The sequence below is a fragment of the Leptomonas pyrrhocoris genome, assembly GCF_001293395.1.
Source record: "Leptomonas pyrrhocoris isolate H10 chromosome Unknown, whole genome shotgun sequence".
Taxonomy (NCBI): Eukaryota; Euglenozoa; class Kinetoplastea; order Trypanosomatida; family Trypanosomatidae; genus Leptomonas; species Leptomonas pyrrhocoris.
This window is the reverse complement of record NW_015438359.1, coordinates 954,110-975,315: the sequence shown is the minus strand read 5'-3', so window position 1 is coordinate 975,315 and position 21,206 is coordinate 954,110. Positions and strand designations below refer to the sequence as shown.

The 21,206-nt window shown below is 50.8% G+C and overlaps 4 protein-coding genes across 4 annotated transcripts; all 4 read right to left on the bottom strand.

Moving 5' to 3' along the window:
- Positions 1-5,755, bottom strand: ABB37_02134 (putative RNA-binding protein; the record flags this gene model as incomplete). The annotated part of the gene is made up of 1 exon (XM_015798951.1): positions 1-5,755. Exon 1 carries the CDS (start codon positions 1,477-1,479, stop codon positions 1-3), a length of 1,479 nt encoding a protein of 492 aa, XP_015662429.1. The 5' UTR covers positions 1,480-5,755.
- Positions 5,756-6,575: 820 nt separating this feature from the next.
- Positions 6,576-6,785, bottom strand: ABB37_02133 (hypothetical protein; the record flags this gene model as incomplete). Its single annotated transcript, XM_015798950.1, has 1 exon — positions 6,576-6,785. The coding sequence occupies one exon, from the start codon at positions 6,783-6,785 to the stop codon at positions 6,576-6,578; it is 210 nt and encodes a 69-aa protein (XP_015662428.1).
- A 1,478-nt stretch (positions 6,786-8,263) lies between these two features.
- Positions 8,264-13,223, bottom strand: ABB37_02132 (putative RNA-binding protein; the record flags this gene model as incomplete). The annotated part of the gene is made up of 1 exon (XM_015798949.1): positions 8,264-13,223. Exon 1 carries the CDS (start codon positions 9,587-9,589, stop codon positions 8,264-8,266), a length of 1,326 nt encoding a protein of 441 aa, XP_015662427.1. The 5' UTR covers positions 9,590-13,223.
- A 529-nt stretch (positions 13,224-13,752) lies between these two features.
- On the bottom strand, positions 13,753-19,899 carry ABB37_02131 (ribonuclease inhibitor; the record flags this gene model as incomplete). The annotated part of the gene is made up of 1 exon (XM_015798948.1): positions 13,753-19,899. The coding sequence occupies one exon, from the start codon at positions 19,897-19,899 to the stop codon at positions 13,753-13,755; it is 6,147 nt and encodes a 2,048-aa protein (XP_015662426.1).
- Positions 19,900-21,206: the final 1,307 nt, after the last annotated feature.

Genomic DNA, 21,206 nt, shown 5'->3' with positions numbered 1-21,206 from the left:
CTACATTGGAAGGGCACTCGGCGCAGACGGGAGCGAGATTATCTGCACTCCAGCGGGCGGCGTCGACGACAACATCAGCGGCGGCAGCGTCGGCGTCCCCTGGCCAAACGACGAGTTCGGCAGCGCCGCGCACCTGCTCGTTCTCGCTGTCGCAGCGGCAGCGGTGAAGTAGGGCGACGGCGCCATGTACACAATCGTCGGCTGTGGCTGCAGCATCACCACCTGTCCCTCCGCACCACCAGACATCGGCGAGATCTGGTAGGCCTGCAGCGGCGGCGCGCAGGTGTAGTACATGCCCTGCATCGTCGCGTGGCTCGGGTCGGCGAGGCCCACACCGGGGATCAGCTGTGCAGCCATTGAAAACGCAGCAGTTGGGGTGCCGGCAGAGGTGGCCGAGGAGTTCGCATTCATCAGAAAGGCGTTGGCCGGGTGCACAATCTGAACCGGCAGCGGAGGCGGAGGCGGCAAGACCACTTTCGGGGAGACGTCGTCGTTAAACAATGTCATTTTATCGTTGTTGCCGCCGCTGGACGGAACCTTGTGCGGCATCAAGCGATGGCGCTCCGCAGCGTTGTGCTCCGGCGGCGCAAACGGCGGTGGCGGTGGCGACGGAGGTCGTGGTTGCATGCGTCTCTTGGACTCGTGTGGCGTGGCGTGTGTGTCGGCCAGACGCGCCTGTAGGCAGCGTCCATTCAGGTAGCTCCCGCTCAGCCCCTTGATGCACGCCGTCGCGCTCTCCTCGCTGTAGTACAGCACAAACCCGTACCCCTTCGTCGGGTTCGACGGCCCCTCCACGCACAGCTTCGACGCCTCCACACGGCCGAAGCGCTGGCACAGCTCGCGAAACTCGCCCGACTGCATGTACGACGGCAGCCCCGAGATGTACACGTTGCGCTGGATGATCTCCTCGTGTTTGTGCGAGTCCTCCTCTGCGTCGGCGGTAGCAACACACGGGGACTGCAGCGGCGCTGACATCTCAGACACAGAAGCGTTGGGCACGGACGTAGAAGTGCGCATCTGCAGGGATGTTGTCGATAGCCCGTAGTTCGTTGGGTTCGTAGAGGAGGACTGCATGGACACGGACTTCCCCTCGACCATGTCCGCCACGCTGTCCTTGCTGCCGAACGTGTCGTTTGTGCTGTTGAGCTCAGCGAGGAGGCAGGCAAGGTTTTCTTCGTTCGCCTGGCAGCCGCTTTCGCGGTTCGAATCACTGGCGGAGTTCGAAATAAAAAAGTTTTTGGCACAGAGCGAAGGCGGTGCAGCGCTGGTGCACGAAAAAGGGTCGTGTGCGTTGCCATCACTCATGAAATAAAGGCTGTCGTACGACGGCGGCTTCAGCTTCGTCTCCGGCGCCATGCACTGCGTCTTATCGGTGGTGGAAGGCAACTCATACCGGCGTGGCTGCAGTGCAGCTGGCAACGCGTCCTGTGCAGATGCGTTGTCGGCGCTGAAGTGGGACATGCTGCCAAACCCCGTCATATTTTCCTTTGCTCTTGGCGTTGTAGCGGTATCCCTAAAAATACAACAGGACAACCAAAAGTACAAGTACACTCGATTTCAATACACAGGAAACGCCCAATCACCTGCGAGAGAGAAAAGAAATAAATAAAAAGAGGTGATCAGAGACGAAGCTCAGGTTGTGTCGTGATGTTCCTTCCGTGTGTGTCCTTCCGACAGTGTTCTTATCGGTTTTTTTTGTCAAACACACGTTCACACCAGACACACGCACGCGCTTGAACAGGAACCAGAAAAAGAAAGAAAAAAAGCGAATAGCCAAGGTGCAGTTTACAATTGGTACTCCGTCTCCCGAAGGACGCAGAAGCAACAACACACAGAAGAAGAAAAAGAAAAGAGTAAAGACTTGAGCGAGGGAGGAAACCACCGACGTTAAATGTACGAGAAAATGAGATGACGTGGAAATGCACGAAACAGAAAAATGGAGCACCTCAACACCCCGAACCTTTTGTCCTTGAGCGGGAAACACAGAAAAAAAAAGGGGAGGGGCGAAGAGACAAGACCTTAGAACTATAAATGTCGAAAAGACAACAAGAAGAGAAAAAAAAAGGTATGAAAAATCGAACGAAAGGACAATCGTGTGCAACTGTCTTTAAGAGAAAGAGAGAGCGAGACAGCAAAAACTCTTCGGTAAGATCAACCAAAAGAAGAGAGATGATATATCGAAAAAGAAGAAGAAGAAAGACAGCAGTTAGGTATACCACGTGCTTTTCCCTCCCTTTTTTCCGATTACCTTTTAAGTCCTGGGGATAGTGATGTCTCTAGAAGTCACCTTCAATCGACTCGAACAAGATATTAAGAGATTTCTACGACGTATTGGTTGAAAAAAGATAAAGGAAAGAAAAAGAAGTATAAAAAAAACAAGAGATGAAATTACCTTTTTTTGAGGGAGGGATACTGGTGTGTCTTTCGTTGTCACCGACTTAGCTAAACCCTGCACACTTACGTTGTAGCGGGAGTAAGGAAGAAGGTTGTTTTCAAAATAAAGGTGGTGATATCGAGACCAAGATGAGAAGACGCAGGTGCTCGTGTGGCGGCTTCAAAAGCAGCCGTATAGCAAAGGAGTAAAAAAAGAAAAGGAAAACAATACGAAGAAGAGTTTTGACGATGCGTGTACCTTCGATCAACAAAACACAGGATCGCAACACACAAAAAAAAATATGTTCCCTTTTCTTTTGGCTTCTAAGATAGTGAAATCAAACAGAGTGGGGAGAGGGGCTTAGCGTACGAAGTCAGATGACAGAAGTGAACAACGCGAGTGGGGAAAGACGGTTAAGTTCGAGAAGAGTTAAAATTTGTCCTTTCGTTGAGACAACCGCGTTACAATTAGGAATAGAAAAGAAAACAAGAGAAAAGAGAGGAGGGAAAACAAATTACGTAGATGGGGGACAAAAATAGGGGGAAAAAAAGAAGAGTGGGTTTGAGAGAAAGTATCCTGTTAATGTGTAACCCAAGCTACCGTTGCAGATAGCCTATAAATATAGAAAGGGGAAAGAAAAAGAACACAGCTTATCTGTGAGGGTGGGGAAAAGAGAGTATTAATGATAGTAACCGCACCAAAACTTCACAACAGAAGTCCAAAGCTACTTGTCAATCTCTAGAGAAGAAGGAAGATGAAACGCAGCCGTGATGGCAGGAAGTGCGATACGGAAGAGAACTATATATATATATAATGCGCAAAAATAATAATAATAGCGATCGTAAGTAGGAAGAACAGAAGTAAACGATGTGGTACGTTCACAAGTTAAAAGTTGTCAGGGGAAAGAACACAGATATAGATAGATATAGATAAACAGATATAGATATGGAGGGAAAGTAAACAACAATTTTAACTGGTAAATATATTTAAAAAAGGAAGGAAGAGATTGATTGGGACAGAAAAATATGCGGGCAGGAAAAGAAAACAGAACGTGGAAGAGAAAGAAAGAAGAAAGCAACCAATAAATCAGTTTTTTGTTTTGAAAGAGCGAAGACCACCTAGCAGAAGAAGACTGAAATTATCAGCGAGCGGAGAACCAACAAATCCACACTGCGGTTCTTTTTCTGACAGACAACCCTTGATGCTGCAACGGCTTCTAACTCAGCTTGTGCTGCTCTTCAACGAACTTAAGTGTGGGGAAAAGAAAACAATTATGTGCGCTGGCGCAAAGGGGTTAATACGTACGTAGATTATGCACACGGAAGGAGAAACGAGGAACAGCGGGAAAGCAAGAGAACGAGGGGAGGTGTTGAAAAAAGAATCGGGAAAGAAAAAAGAAGAGGCGGAGAATTCGGAGATGCGTTTACCGGAAGAGGCAACGCTTCTTCAGTTTTGTATATTTATCAAGAGAGCCACGCTGCAAAAACAGAAAAAAAAAACAGAACAAGAACAAGAAAAAAAGGAAGAGGAAGGGGACTATTCTTTTGCTGAGAGTTATTATTATATTTACACTTTTTCGTTGTTTTCTCCTTCTTTTCAAACGATTCTGTGATAACAGTGAAGGGGATGAGATACGAACGCAGGTGGTAGTGGTGGAGGGGGAGGGGGTTAAGGAGCAGAACACACACAAGCACAAAAGAAAAGCAAAGCGGCCAAGAAATAAAGAAACTCGTAGCAGCAATTTGCGTCCGTGTTACCTTCTGAGAACGTCGAAAAGAACAAAAAATACAAATAATCAAACAGAGGGAAACACACACAAAAAAAAGAGGCGAAAAACTTTTTCTTTTAGAACACCAGCAGTTATCGTGCGGTAAACCCCCCCCCCCAAAAAAAAAACGGCGTACCGAAACTTAAACGAAAGGGGGGAGCGAAAAACAACAACAACAACAAACAACTCACCGTACACAGAGAAAAAAAACCCTTTGTTTTTCTCTTTGATGACGGCAAACGGAAAACCACTGAGAGGTAGTACCAATTATTGACGTTTCATTTCTTCTTAGGTGCTTGTGTAGCTTCGAAACCGAAAAAAAAAATACTTTAAAAAGGAAAAATGCAAGAAAAACCTTCACATAATCCTTCCTTCTGTGTTTTATTTCCTCTTCCTTTGCTGTACGTGAGCCAGGTCCAGCGGGTTAAGAATGAAAAAAAAAGGAAACCGAGAAAAACAGTTGCGACAGAAGTGGCAAGTGGAATACTCCAACCTGCGAAGCCACTGAGGTAAAAAAAAAAAATGGTAGATGAAGCTGATAAAATAATAACGATGAAAATAATGATAAGAGCTATATATATATTTATTTATATGTTTATATACCAGAAAATGGATAGCACAAAGCAGAAAATCTTTTTACGACAGTGAGGGAAATAGAAACCAAAAACCAGAAGTGATGTTTCGAAAGAGCTACCCAGCTCTGAAGAGAAAAAGAAAGAAGAAGGCTGCGGAAGTGATGGAACGAATAGTCCGGAGCACAGTCCCCGACCTTGTATTGCGCACGCCTATCTTCGACACGCCAAATCGAGACAGATGTAAACCGCCGTTATGCGTTGTCCTTTGTTCGTTGGCGCGTGCTCGCTACTTCTTCTCGCGTGGGATTTGCCTCTTTCTTCTGTGCGAACGACCCTGTTTTGTCCCTTCAGGCTTTTGCTAATGTGCCTTCGCGGTCAGACAGACAGAGTGGTAGAGGTAGAAAGATCGGGGCACCGCACGAAAAGGTGAGGAGGCCAGCCACTCGAACGACAACGGGGAAAAAGCAAAAGCGCGTACGTCAGACGTCTTTCCTCCCTCTCTCTTCTTCTACTGCGGAACACTACGAAGGAGGGCAGATACCGAGAAAAAAATCCTTCGCCTCCGGTTCTTTCTTTTCCTCCACTACTGTCCCTTGTAAGGTGCGTCTGTCTTGGTTCTTTCCTTTCCTTTTTCAGTTGTGCGCTGTTGCCACCAGCCCAGCACGAGAAGCAACACGACAGTTCCAGAAAAGCAGTGTAAGAGAGGAGGGCGCGAAAGGAGGCTGAGACCAACTCCGTATGCAGTACAAAGCCCTGATTCAGTGGAGTCTACGGTGAATGGAGCAACAGGTTGCCTTTGCCGAGTGCTGTGGCGGAGCGGAAAGAGGTCAAAGACCCAGACGGAACAAAAGAGTCGGCGGTAGTGATACTACTGCTGGAGCTCAACTGTTCTTGAGGGTACCTTCAAAGAAACCGAAGACGTGGCCAAGAGAGCGCTGTAGCGTCCGTAAAGTGAGATGGTTGTTTGATGTTGGGCAGTTAATTATATATGTGTGTTTTGTCGCTGATGACGTTAGAAAAGAAGCAGTGCATTAATCTTCGCACCAGGACAACGCATGTGTAGGTACGGCGAGGGAGGAGAAATTTTTTTTTCACTCGCAAAAGAGATCGCCACGTGCGACGTGATCGACGTGGGACACATCAAATAATAATAAAGAGACAGAAGAAAGCGAAGGACGGCAGAGTAGCTACAGCGATAGGAAACTAAGCAACATAACTTTTAATTCCGGTTGTTGTTGTTTTTTCTTCACAGGAGATCCTTCCGTTAACCGTTAAAAAACAAACGGTTAAATTGTAGAAGAACGGCGGAAGAAAGATCTCGAAAAAGAAAACGTTTTCCATTTTCTTTTTGGATCAGCAGTAAAGCATAATCGGCGTGTCTCACGCACTGCACGCTGGTGTGAACAGCGTTTTCACAACGTCCATCGGCCCTGCGCAAGACATTGCTATTCTTGTTGCATTTCTATTTTTCTTTCTTTCACAGCTTTCTTCAGATTTTTCTTTTTGCCGAGTAAACACAAAATAAAAAAATAGTCGATTTGATATAAATAAAAACTGATATGAATGCCTCACACACACATACAGGCGTCCGACAACTGCATGTCCGTGGCCATTCACTTGAAACACACACACAAAATAAATAGAAAAACAATAATTCTAAGAAAAGGCGCAAACAGGTAAACGTTCTCAGCGAGGATTTCATTTGGTTATGAGGCTCCCACGCGCACCGCCCATCCGTCGTGAGACGCAGCCGGTTTGATCATTTAGCGTCGACTTGAAAAAAAAAAATGTATAAAATAGTAGAAACGGGAGAAACGATGAGGAACACAAAAATGCAGCGAAGAAAATAAGAAAGAGATTAAAGGCTACTTTTTTGAAAGCGGCGAGAGCTCGGAAAGAAAGGAGAAGAGGAAAGGAAAGAAAAACGGTGACTGCTAACAATAAAATATTTATATATCAATAAAATATTTATGTTTATATATATCAAGGGAAGCCGAAGCAATAGGCGGAAACCAGCACGCAAATTCAACCAAACACACAAACAAAGAAACAAACAGCGTACCTTCATTTGACTGGGTGTGTGCGAGTGCAACTCAGTGCATCTCCAGAAGTCGCGAAGGGAGCAATAGGAGAAGCAGCATAGAAAGAACGAGAGCAAACAGCAACGGAACAGGTCACCTTGAAGGTGGCCTCCACATCGTAATAGTAAAGTAAAAGGTCCGCTGCTCCTCGTTTCGCTCTCCCCCCCCCTTCTCTCTCTCCCCCATTCCGTGCCCCGTCGCAACCCCCTGCCCCGCACCCCCAGCACTTTCTTACCCCGTCGCTATGTGTGAGTCGCTGAGCTCAGTACTCAAACGCGAAATAATAAGAATAACCAAACGCCCATTTAAACCACACACTTGTGTTCCTTAAAGGGGAAGCGGCCGGTCACTACTGCAATGAGAAAAGCGGAAAAAATAGTTATTATCTTTATTATTAAACAAAAAACCCGAATGTGAAGCTGCCTAGAAGAGTCAAGTCATCAACAGCAGTACGACGTCAGGGCAGTGATCCGTTTGGCAAACACACAACACCAACAACAAACACCTACAGCAAATAGGAACGTCCGCGATCTCGCGAATTCTTCTCTTTTTCACCGTGAAACTTCACGTCAGCGAATGCAAGAGGAGGGTATATATATATACAGAAAATAACAAAAACAAGCAAATGAATCCATCGAAAGGAGGAGAATTACACAAGCATAGGAACGAGAGAGAGAGAGAACACAAAAGAGAAAAAAATACGTATCAATAGATATTACGACGACGACGAAGTCTTTTTTGTTGTTGTTGATGTTCTTTCTAAAAGCTCTACCGCGCAGCTCCTTACGAACTCAGATATGTACATTACGAGTAGAGATGCTCATGGCTGAACAACTCATAAATAAAAAGAAAGACAAAATGAAGAAGGGAAAAGAGAGAAAAAAAAAAAGCACGACCTTTACTACTCAACGCATCCATCAGATCGATGCTGAGGGCGGTGACAGTTGACACAAACTCGAACAACCTTTTCGTACTTTCCTTTTTCGTTTTTGGTTTGCTTTAAAAGCGACACGCAATTAAGCAGTGAACATCCCAATGCTGCGATTCGACACGCGGTGGCTCCACTTTAGCGAAGCACCAGTAAAAAAAATAATAATAATAGTTAGTACTATAATAACCGGCAAAAAACAAGGCGAAAAAATATATACACCACGCTCCTTTTTCCTCAGCAAGGGGAAAAAACACTGTTCGAATTTAGTGCTGCCCGATCCAACTTCATCGATCCTCAATGATCAAGAAGATAGATGCAGCTACGCCACCTTGTGATCCGAACGCACACACACACACAGAGTTCGAATCCGCCAGATGTGCAGCAGCGACACTGCCGCTCAACAATCGCCCACACATACATGCAAACAGCATCCTTCGTCAACGCGGAAGGTTGTAACGTGGAAACCCGACCCAACCTTTTCGGTACGTACGACGTCACTTTTTGGAACTCTTGCGTTCGCTTTCTTCCGCGTCTCTACATTGGAAGGGCACTCGGCGCAGACGGGAGCGAGATTATCTGCACTCCAGCGGGCGGCGTCGACGACAACATCAGCGGCGGCAGCGTCGGCGTCCCCTGGCCAAACGACGAGTTCGGCAGCGCCGCGCACCTGCTCGTTCTCGCTGTCGCAGCGGCAGCGGTGAAGTAGGGCGACGGCGCCATGTACACAATCGTCGGCTGTGGCTGCAGCATCACCACCTGTCCCTCCGCACCACCAGACATCGGCGAGATCTGGTAGGCCTGCAGCGGCGGCGCGCAGGTGTAGTACATGCCCTGCATCGTCGCGTGGCTCGGGTCGGCGAGGCCCACACCGGGGATCAGCTGTGCAGCCATTGAAAACGCAGCAGTTGGGGTGCCGGCAGAGGTGGCCGAGGAGTTCGCATTCATCAGAAAGGCGTTGGCCGGGTGCACAATCTGAACCGGCAGCGGAGGCGGAGGCGGCAAGACCACTTTCGGGGAGACGTCGTCGTTAAACAATGTCATTTTATCGTTGTTGCCGCCGCTGGACGGAACCTTGTGCGGCATCAAGCGATGGCGCTCCGCAGCGTTGTGCTCCGGCGGCGCAAACGGCGGTGGCGGTGGCGACGGAGGTCGTGGTTGCATGCGTCTCTTGGACTCGTGCGGCGTGGCGTGTGTGTCGGCCAGACGCGCCTGTAGGCAGCGTCCATTCAGGTAGCTCCCGCTCAGCCCCTTGATGCACGCCGTCGCGCTCTCCTCGCTGTAGTACAGCACAAACCCGTACCCCTTCGTCGGGTTCGACGGCCCCTCCACGCACAGCTTCGACGCCTCCACACGGCCGAAGCGCTGGCACAGCTCGCGAAACTCGCCCGACTGCATGTACGACGGCAGCCCCGAGATGTACACGTTACGCTGGATGATCTCCTCGTGTTTGTGCGAGTCCTCCTCTGCGTCGGCGGTAGCAACACACGGGGACTGCAGCGGCGCTGACATCTCAGACACAGAAGCGTTGGGCACGGACGTAGAAGTGCGCACCTGCGCCGAGGTCGCTGACAGAATGGAGAGGGTTCGATTCGACGTCCACGTCGCTGTCAGGTCAAAGGGGAAGCTGCCAGATTCCGTCTCACTTCGCAAGCCGAGTGGCAAACTTTCCGTGCTGAACAACTCGCATTTGTTGGGGAAGTTCTGTTGAAGGCAGTTCGGCGCATCTCCGCAGTCGTCGAGTTGCTCGGCGCCGTCGGCGGCACACAGCAGACTGCTCTCCCCTGTTTCCCACAGCTGAGAAGCTGCGGTGTTCGTACGCACCGGGGTGCTTGTATCGCTGCGCGCTGTCGTTGCCGACATGTTGCGTCCCTTATTGAATAAAAAGAGAGAAGAACGAGCAACACGAGAAAACGCCGTGCGCAAGTCTCGTCGACTCAAAAAGCAGGAGCACCTCTTCGCTGTCGTTCAGGCGCTCCAACGGGCTAACCGCTCCGTAAACTTAACAAAGCCGAGATGGATCAACCCACACGGGATACGTAATCCACACACACACACACACATATATATACAAGCTGATAGCGATCCAGAAGGGGGAAAAATAGAGATTCTCTTCTTTCCCTGCCTTCCAACACACCCGCGCGGCGAAGCTGATGTCACGGGTAAAAATTTGGTTCAGCGCCAAGAATATATATATATATATATATATATAAAATGAGAGTAATGCCTGAACGCACGCGCGTCGGTCGAATAACAAAACGAAAAAGGAAGGCAGTAAAATGTATTTTTTCAGAAGGAAAAAAAACACACACGCGTTGTACGCACTTCTACCGTTGACAAAACTCTGGAAAAAAAAATTGTAAGTGACAGTAAAACAAAACGAAAGAAATGATGGTTTTTGTTTCCCGTTATTGTCGAAGCTTTACTTCTCTTTACATATATATCTGTGTATGTGTATACAATTCCTGTAGATTTTCTTTTTGCTGTTTTGTTTGCGTATTTTGTTGTATCCGGTGTGTTTTAAAAATGAAAGCCACGAAAGATTCGCTGCGAAGGATGAAGGACAGCAATGCTTCTACCAACAACAATCATACGCGTTAAAAGAAGAACAGATAAAGGAAACAGGGGGGAAGAAAAACACCAGTTCTTTCACGGCGGTAAAGCCCTTCGTGTGTGAGAGAGAAAAAGGGCGCTTTCGATAACTTTTTTGTTCTGCTGAAGAGTAACGTCAAAACAAAGATGAAAAGACACAATACAAATAAATAAAAAGATTGATTAACGAAGCAAAGGAGAAAACACTGCTCAGGAGTTAACATACAAAGAGAAAAACAACAGCAGAAGAACACACACAAAAAAAAAACGGTAGCTTTCAAAACAAATAAATTAATAAATTCAAGAAGGAACCTTCTCGTGTTGGCAGGTACGCTTTCACAACCTTTTTCGTGTTCTTCTTGATTCACTTCCTTCTCTTTCAGAACTGTGGTCCTGAAGGGCGCCCAGTACACAAACACACCACCACAACCGAAAGGGACAGGGGGAGAACAGATCAGTGCGTTTCTTTCTTATATCAAAAGAGGTTGATTACGCCTGGAGCACCCAAGAGCAATCAGAAAAACAAAAACAAAAGGGGGAAAGCAGGTACAAGGGAAAAAGAAGACACACACACACACGCACAGGATTTCCTTCACCACCCTTCAAATATCCAAAAAAAAAGGAGATGTCAGTTCGGGGTTATAACACAGCAATTATGCACCTTTATTTTGAAGTCAGTAGCGAAATGATGACGGTCACCACGCTACTGAAAACGAGCAAAGCAGTGCAATGTATACAATAGATTGTACGTCCAATATAGCTGATGACCACCGGTTTCCTTCTTTTCTTTTTTATTTTTAAGCGTGTATGCGTGAAAGTAAATGAACTATACCAAAAATCAAAACAGAGAAGAAATAAACCAAGCAAGAGAAGCAAAGGGGGAATAAAACAAAAGTACTTGCTGTTCACAGTTGGATAGGCACGAAACCAATAGATGTATTAAGGGGTGGGGGTGGGGGGGAACGGAAATATATCATGAACGAACCAAAAAATGTTAAATTCAAAAAAAAAGGTCAAGGAGGAGAAGATGAGGACAACCCGAAGATTGTACGCGAAAAAACAAAGACCGATAAAACACAAACAACAAAGACTATTCAATGAGATTAGAGGCAAAAAGAAGAAAGAAAAGAACAAAGAAAAAGTGAGAGATGAACTACCTTGTGCACAGAGATCTTTGGAACGAGAGGAAAATAGATATAAAAACAAACCAGAAGAAAAAAAAGAGAAAAAAAAGTCAGAAGGGATGATGAAGCAAAAAAAGAAAACCGAACTCGCCAACGTGACAAAAAGAAATCTGCTCACTCACGTTTCCTTTTCGAAGCTTATACGCACACGGTGTTCCGCTGCGGAGAGAGAGAGAGAGGGAGGGAGGTAAGTAGATACTATATATATATATTCAAATTTACGTATGTGTATTTACAGACGACAAAAGGGAAAGAAAAGAGCAAAAACAACGGGATTTTTTGCTGTTGTTGTTGTAGTTTTAAGCGGGAGAGAAATAAATAAATAATGTGTGTTTAGAATCCACACAATTCTTTTTTTTTTGGTAACGCGTGCGAGATGATCCCGATTATGGCGAAAAGACCCTCGCAGAAGGCGAATAATAATAATAAATAATAGAAGAAGAAGATGATGATAACAATCGTTTTCTTTTCAGTCACAAAAAAAAAAGTGAGGGGATTAGAAAGGAGGAACAACTATAATGATAATAGAAGATAGAGAGAAGACATAGATAAATAAAAGAAACCGGAGATGACACCAATGGAAAAAGAAGAAGAAAGGAAGAATTGAACAAAACAATTTACAGAACTAAAAATTCCGTTTCCAAGAGAGAAAAGAAAAGGAAAAAAAAAAGAATGGCACAGAAACACAACGCCGTCAGGAACTCAATATCAATACCTTAGACTCACAATGAAAGACGTCCACAGCACACAGATCTTTCCGTTACCTTTTAGTGTGGTTTTCTTTTGTGTAGCGTTAGCTTTAGTTTTTTAACCCACTCCGATTCTTTCCACTGCTTCAGTCTTTTGCGATGTTCTTTTTGTCCTCTTTCGGATTTAGACGATCCTCCGTACCAGCGAAGGCGCAATTTGAGAAACGAGGCAACGGTGGATCCTCTTATCGTCTCTATTTGAAAGGTACTTCCAAAAAAGTGCAGTGCCAAAGAAAAAGTCAAATAAAAATTAAAATAGACGACCAGATTCTTCGCGAAGGCGGAACACAAGATGCGATGCTTCTTGTTTTCTCCTTTGGTGGGATGAAGAGGGCGTCAGTGGAACGGAAGGATGAAAAGCGAGGAGACAGAAAAAGAAAAGCTCGAAGTAGCAGAAAAAAAAAAAAACACGTACACAAACGGAAACGAAAATGGGGAGCGGTCTCACGTTGAATCCCTTTCTGCCAGGGGAAGACTTATCGATATGTGTACGAAGCGGCCGTATTGGTTCACCAAGGTCACCTACTTTACCAACAAAAAAAATATTTTGCCTGGATTTCCTGCGGGCTCACTCTAGCAACGAAAGCACAGCTGCACAGGTCTTTACTGCAGGTGCAAACTGTGTGGGTGGGTATCTGCGAGGGTGTTGACAATAACAAAATGGCAGCTCCGCGATGGAATGTCACCTACAAAGAGACACAACAATACATATATATCAGCAAATATTCAGCAACGACGTTGACAACGCCTTGAAAAGGGAAAAAGAAAAAGAAAAAAATGCTCTTATGACCAAACGGGGGAAAGTGTTATATACTTTTTTAAAGAAGATTATTTGAGCGCGAATACATGTATGTGAATTTCCAACGGGAGCAAAGAAGCAAAACAAGAGCTTTTTAAATGAAAAGAAAAAAAAGAGAAATCTCAAATGGCGCACTCGTTTTCTCAGCCGAGATGTTCTGTTGAAAGGAAACTTCAAGATGGGCGAAGGTTGTGGTTGGTGGGTAGCCGTGAAGTGTTTTTAAGCAGTGGTGGTTGGTTATATATATATATGATCGTTACGGCCATATCCCAGGAGAGGAGGTAGGCGTATGCGTGTGTGTGTGGAGAGAGGGAGTGTGATGTGTGTATTGAAGCCCCAAACGAAAGAAACAAACAAAAAAAGAGATGGTAGAGGGTGATGGAGCGGAGAAGGAATGGCGGCACGAGGGAGCCGTAGCAGCAGGAAGAAACTCGAGTTGAGCGACAATTCCTAAAAAGGTGAGAGGAAAGAGTTCCGTTTTAAGGGAAAAAACAAACAATGTGGTCGAATTAAAAAGAAAATCTTTTTCACGATTCACGATGAGACATTTCATGCGCAGAGGCGTTGACGAGAACGCTTTGTTGATGTTCTTGATTGTTGTTGCTAGGCAGACCTGTTTCAGATTATTTTCTTTTCGAAGGATGCTATCCGTCTTCTGCTGCCGTTTCCGGCAACGGCGGCGCTCTCCCACACTTCTTTCTTTCAGTACTGCACGCAACAGCTACCCCCAAATAGTTTGTGGAGCACACCCTCCCACGCGGAGCGCATGCGCAACGGGCCGAACCGCAGACTGGACGACGGCGGGGCCGCGAGCGCAGTGTCCGACACGTTGTCGGAGTTCTCCGATAACTCATCGTCGCTGTCCGTGTCCTCGTCACCTCCGCGATGACCTTGATCAGCTGAGGAACCGGGTGCGACGCTGCCACTGGCAACGCGCTCGTCAACACTCCCTTCCTCATTCACGTCTGCGTGTGGTGGGACTGTTCTTGCAGGCTCCACACCTCTTCCGTGCCGCTGCTGCTTGTTCACCTCCGCATTTCCTTGCTCTGCACTCCGTGCGCAGCGATACAGGCGTGGGAAGAGCCTTTTCAATGACGCCGACAAGGGTGTGCCCTCCACATCCAACAAACGTAGCTGCTCCAGACCAAGGACGCCGCCGGTGTTGCGGCGTGCGGCACGGGCTGCCGGACCGTGCGAAAAGAGGCAAGCAATGCCGCCCCCATCCAATGCGCCGTCGTGATGGCTCGGCGTTCTGCTTTTCAGAGCGAAATGTTGCGCACGGGCGGAGAAGCGTTGTGGCCTGCAGGACTGGACGTGCGAGTCCAGCACAGACGTCGGATCGCCTAGCAAGGCGGTCAGGGCCGGGGCCGCGTCTTTGATGGAGCCTTGCGTGAGGACCTCTTCCCACTGCGTGCCGATCGCCCCGTGGAGTGGCGAACCATCGCTACGGTCGTTTCCCACCGCCTCCGTGGCCGTGACAACTGCTGCGGATGATGCTGCGGCGGCGGTGGGTGTGCGGCTCGCGTTCGCTTTGGGCGAGGCGGCGGCACGCGCTTCCCCGTAAATGCAGTCGAATAACGTCGCGAGGGCCACGGAGGTGTGCGCGACGTCAAGGAGACGCAGCGACTCACAGTGGAGACGCAGCACCGCGCAGAGGGCTTCTGCCTCGGTCCACGGCACAGCAGACGACGCGTCTCCGTTCGTGGCGTGCGTCGCTGCTGAGAAGGGAGCTGCTGGTGCTTCACGAGTCGCCTGCACGTCTCTCCGAAGGGCAGACGGTAGCCATGGAAGTTCCACATGAGGAAGGAGCGCCTCTTGCTGGGGCTGTTGCTGCTCTTGGAGCGCCATTTCCACCACCACAGGCCCATCTCCCCCTCTGTCTCCGTCAGGTGCTTCTGGTGGGTAAGGTGGGCAGAGGTAAGCCGTGCCGCGTAAGGAGAGCTCAACTAGGCTGCCGCGCACACCGTTTGTGACGTTGTGCTGCTGCTGATGCGGCGGCGGCATGCCGAACCCCGCGGCGAGACCGCTCGCTGTGATGCGGCTGTGCCCCAGCCGGAGTTGGCGCAGCGACGCAAGCTGCAACACGCCATATCTCACGAAGCCTCCTCCGTCCGCGGCGGATGATGAAGATGAAGACACCGCAGAAGATGGCCCGTCGCGGTCGCGGCGACGGTCGGCGACATCCTCGCGCGGGTGGCGATCGACGCGGTGCGGGAGTACAGAAGGAATCCAGTGCCTGGCGGCGTCGAAGAAGGTGGTGTAGCCATCGATCGAGCAAGGACGACCGATGGGGTGCGACGCCGTCCACACCGCGCCATCGACGCAGATGGTGTAGCCAGATGGATCTTCAACTTTCACTGGACAAGGAAGCCGCCCATCGCATCCCACCGTCGCCTGCGCCTGTGTGCTTTCATGGGTGCGCTTCCACACTTCGTGTGGATGTTCCCTCGCGTAGTGCATCCAGGCCTGTTGGGTGCGCAGGTGCACCTCAAACGCGCGGTCGTCAAGAATGGCGGGGTGCGGGTACAAGTGCAATGCTGACTGGTGCGTCACATCAGCCTCCATTGCTCGTGCTCCTGCGCAACCGTTTCCTCGGATTCCTCCGCACGCGACACCGTCAAGCAACAGCTCCCTCTCTTTAACGTTTTCTTTGCTGTAAGGCGACGGTCCTTTTAACATCCCTTCGTCTTTCTTCATATCGCCTGCGGGGTCTTTCCCTCCTCCCCTCTCCTCCTTCAGCGAGGTGTAGGTCCATTCCAGCGGCGGTGCACAGCAGAGCGGGTGCAAACTGGAGAGCGGAACACCCGCCATGTTCAGCTGCCGCAACTGCAGCGGTGCAGGGAAGCGCACTGCGTAGGTCGCCGCGTTCTTCTCCGTCAGTTCGTCGCGTGTGTTTCGCGCTGACCGCTTGCGCAGCGGCAGCTCCCGTGGACACCTCACGCACGCCCACAAGCCTCCTTCCCGGAGAGCGGTGAAGCTGACATCGAGGGTACGAAGTCGGGGACACAACACAAGAAGGCAGGCGAGGTGTGCGACCGAGGTGTGCATGAGATAGAGCGTGTCGAGCTGCGGCATCGGTGCGGTGCCCGGCGCTCCGTCCATGTGGTCAGCACCTGAGTGATCGCCCTCGCGTACATGGCACGTCACCTCTACACTCAGAAAATCGTCGTCTCCCGTGTAGCACATCGCGTGCTCGGTCAGCTTACGGTTGTTGGACAAGTCCAAGACGCGTAACGTCGGAAACGTCTGGCACCCGCGCCGTGTGCTCGCTGCTGTTGCGACGTCATCGCAGCTCACCAGACGCGCAGCGTCGACACCGAGAGAAAAGATATTCACCACTGGCGCACGGCCGTCACCTTGGTGGTCATCGATACTCCCCCTACCCCCTTCTGCACCCTTCCCGTCGGCGGTGCAAAACAAGCCCTCGCACTGTGTCAGGAACAATTCCTCCAAGGCGGGCATCCACTGCACACACTGCAGCCCACCTTTTGTAACGCGAGTGCGAGACAGATTCAGCACGCGCAGCGAGCGCAGACCCGTCAACGACGTGACGCTGTCCACGGGCGTGGCGGAGAGGCGAAGGACCTGCAGTTGCGGGGTGTGCACCGGCAGGTTCATGTGCTCCAGGGCGGCGGTGTTCACACGTGTCCGTGACAGCTCCAACTGCGTCAGACGCGCGAGTGAAAGCGTCGGCTGCGACAAGGACGGGCTCGAATGCAGGGAGAGCGACGACAAAGAGGGTCGAGGAGGAAAGACGGCTGCTAAGACGTCGACGAAGGCAAGAGAGTCCATGTGTGTAAGCGAAAGCATCACGAAATCGGGAACGGCGGCGGCACAGGTGGTGCGGCGACTTCCATTTTCGTGCTTATGGGAAGCCTTTTGTGCTGCGCTGCTGCTGCCGCTGCCGCTGCCGTGTGTGGAGGCACGCTGATCCACAGGCACCAAGTCGGAGGCGAGATGCTGCAACCCGGCTGCACCTACGTAGGGCCACCCCATCACAGACAACTCTACCGGCCGTCGCATGCAACTCCGCGCCGCCTCTTTTGTACGAGCATCATCGCTGCCACTGCGACGGCGAACACCCACATCAGCTGCCGTTTCGCAGCGCGTCCGTTGAAGCTCTGGATGCAGCGATGGCGACGACGTGTTGCGAGACGTGCGCATAGGGGGATCCGGTGCGAATGACGAGCCTGCAGGTGCCGCCACTAACGCCGGAAGCACCTGGAAAGGGTACGCGCGCAGCACCAAGCGGCGCAGCTCCGTTAGCCGCCACAGTCCACGCATCGTGTACAGAGGCACCGTGCACGTCTGCGATGTCGCAGCAGCGCCAAGAGTAAAGGTGAGTTCGCGGGGACGCACCATCCGCAGGTGCTGTCGAGCAGCAGAAGCAGCAGCAGCAGTAGCAGCGACGGCGACGGCATCCGCACGGCGTACTCTTCCTGGATCCCTTGCGGATGTCCCGGTGGTGGCCGCACTGATAGAGGGAGAAGAGAACGCACGCGTGACACTTGGAGGGCCCTCCACGTCCAGCACCTGAACACGAGGAAAGAGACACGACAGCCACTGCGCATCCCACGCCTCCGTCTCCTCGTCGTCCTCCGGGAACGCCTCGCCGCCGCCCACATCTTCATCCTCCAACGTGTTGTCTGTGGTCCTGGCGTGCTTGCTCGGTTGGATCGGCCGCTGTGCGACCAGCTCGGGTCCGAGAGGGAGGCGCAGGTACGTGACGTCGACGCAGTGAAGAAGCTGAAACGCTTGCTGATGTGCAATTTCGCCCAGAAAACGCTCCTCCTGGGGGTCGTACGCGAGCGCAGACGCGTCCCCCGCAGAACCTGCGGCATCACGCCCTTTCTTTGGGCCCATCCGATGTGGAGAACCTCCACCCTCTTCACCTTCATCACCGGCCATGTCAAACAGCAGCGGCTGCACATCTACCACTTCCTCTTCTTCTTCTCCTACTACTACGGCGGTGGAGGGGGATGGGTGTTGGCCTTGCGACCCCTCCAGCACCTCCTTCTGATCCCCCACAAAGGAACTACGCCTGGCGCTTTGTTGCTTCACCAGCTCACGAGCGTGTACCGCGTCGCGGTGCAGCTTGTGCTCTACCGCAAGCACGACCTTTCCGTGGATGAAGAGCGCACACGGTGGTGGCAGCGGAACCGCGGTGAGCGCCGACTCTGTCGCCAACGCAGGCACCGTGGCATGCGCATCCCCCTCGCCACTCTTATAGGGCGGAGGACTACCCTTCTGATTTGATGCGCTGGCAGCGTGCTCCGGTGCCTCTTTGTTGGCGCTAGCGCACAGTCGAAAGAAGGGGTACCAGTGCTGGCGAAGGAGGGTGTGCGAGTCCGCCGTCGACGTACCGCTCCAGAAGGTGAGGTCACCAGAGACGGTCAGATCACAGGCGTTGGTGACCAGCCACTCACTTGTCGCCGAGCGTCGACGAGGCGTGCATTCGGGGAGAGGAGCTGAACGGGCCGCGTGCCATGTGCTGTGGCTGCCCTCGCCAAGAAGCGCGGCGGCGCCGCTGCTGAGATGCTCGCGGGTGCAGCGCAGAACGGATTGGAGGGATAGAAGCTGCTGCGAGGAGCGGTACCGTTGGAGAAGATGGTGTGCGGTGGTAGTAGCGTCCCCCTCGTCGAGTGCCATGAAAGCCTGCACAGGGGGCGCTTCGCCGCCATCCGAAGGTAATAGCGCGCTGCTGCTGCCGGGCAGAACCGCCGCACTGTAGGATAAACGTTGGTCGTGCGACAACGTACGGAGCGGCGAGAGGGAGGCTGGTCCTACCGCAGAGGCCATCCGACGCAGACACCACCACATGGAGTACGCAATGCGGCTCTCCGGGTATCCGCAAATGGCGTACAGCTGCGTGTGGATGACGTACAGCCGCGCGGGTCCAATACCCCGTTGTCGTGGTTCCTCTTCCTCTGCCTCTCCTTCTTCTTCCTTCACATCGGCATCGTTATTGCCTTCTCCTTCTTCGCTCTTTATCACGTGTCGCAGCAGCGCACGAGCGGCGTTCTGCCAACCGTGCTGTGCGGCGAGGGTGCAGAAGCCTAAAAAGCTCGCCGGAGCATCCCGCACAAACGACAGGAGGCGGCGGTTTGAACAGAGTTGCGGCGGCGCCAGCGCCATCGTGCCCGAGTGCCGCGCCATAAACGACTCTTCGTTGACAGGGAGGTCCGCATCAGCAGCAGCAGCAGAGTCGCTGCCTCCATCGCCTCGGCACCGGTCTCGCCGCTGCTGTTCTTGCGCCCACCGAAGCGCCTCCGCGGAAACCCAGCAAACGCGCTCGTCGGCTTCGCCATGTTCGCCGCCGCGTCTCGCTCCTGCAGTATCGACATGCGTCTGCATCGGCGCCGCGCCGCCTTTCCTCGCTTTATCAGCACGACGGCTGGGGGAGGGGCGGGTGTAGGCAAAGACTCTCTCCACGCCGTCCGGCGCGTACGACGCAGCAGGGCCGTGCTCGTCACCCGCCTTCCTCCAGGTCTCCTCTGTTTCCTTCTCTGCTCTCTCCTTGTCCGTCGGCACCCGGCACCGCACGACGCAGTGGGTGGTCGTCTGCGCCAGCCACCACGTCCCGCCTAACGAGTAAGGCGCGTACTCTTCGCAGTAGATGCGCACAGCCGGCGCCGTCGCCACCAACGCGAGAGGCGGCGACACCACAAGTTGATTTCGTAGAACGCCAAGACGGGAATAAGGAAGAACGTCGTGCAGGAGAACACGCATCATGGGCGCGTTGCGACGGGTGGCATTGCACGCCCCGCTGTCTTCATATCCTGCTTGGGTAGACAAGGAAGAGGAAGAGGAAAAGCTGTCCTCGTATACGCCGCCGCTCGCGTCCTCCATCTTTCACAAAACAAACTTTGTACAGGTGGAGAGAACAAGTCGACGATGTTGCCGTGATCTGACCACGTACAAAACTCCTTAGATATATATATTCTGACCAAAAGAAAGCAAGGCTGCGGAAACAAAACCAATGACCGTGATAGGTTTTACTGGCTGCAATAGGCTGGCAGCGACCGTCAGTAAGCACGACACGAATTGAAAATAATAATAAGAGAGAAAGATCTGGGCAGAGAGAGAAAGAAAACGAAGGGGAGAAAAAAAAAGTGTGTAAGAAATGAGTCTTTCTTTTCCTTCGCTGTTGAGAGCCGGTGACGAGAAAATCTATTTGTGAGGTGAGGTTGGCCAAAAGGCCAAAGTGTGAACGTGGAGGAGATACGCGAGAAGCAGTGGTGTTCGACAGTAAAACAAAAAACTGTACTGCGCGAGTGTTGCGTTGTGGGGACAACACCGATGCGTATTGGAAAGTGAAGGCGCGTGGTAAAGACACTTCCGGATGAAAGTGTATTTAAGCGTTTATGAATCTGTTTTCTACGGAAATGTACGTTGTTGTTGGATTTTTGCTTTTGAAGCTGTATGACTACGTAACGCTTTTGGCTGCCCTTGTTTTTAAAAATCTCAGCTTCGGCGATCTTCGTGACGGCACAAGCAGTTGAAAAGGCTGACGCCTCGGTTAAAGGAGGTGTGTGTGTGTGTGTGTGTGTACGTGCGAAAGGAGACAGCACATCGCTACTCCCCTGCTCGCATGATGGAGTATTTCAGCAAATGAAGCGAAAGGGACAACTAGTGCCGTGTATTGGTGTGTGCGTGTGTGTGGGGTTTTCACCTTCAAAGCCCATCCACGTTATGTAGAGAGAAAAAAAAAGAAAAGAAAGGTATTCGTAAAACCAGTTGTTGAAGCGAACAAAGAGAATAACAGAATAATAGGGAGAGAAAACGAAGACATTGGAAGAGGGATACCGACGGTTCACGCAGAGTGCTGTTGGCGGTTCTACTGACCTGCGACGCAGAGACGCACAAAGTTGACGGCCGCGAGAGCGCTTTTCAGGCAGAAACAAAACAAAGACAGAGAAGGGCTCTAATAGCGTGTTGAATCGCGTTCTTTTTTGCTGCTACAAAGGGGGAAGAAAACAAACAAAAAAGGCTATCGACTTTTCGAATAACCTTTGTGTTCAATTCGCTAAGCTTGTAAGAAACAAACAAACAAAAAATGAGACGGTGACTTCCCGCAAGATGGGCGACGAATTGCGTTGAAATCACTGAAAGGGAATCCTATTACCTCTTACTAAAAAAAAAGATAAAAAAAAAGA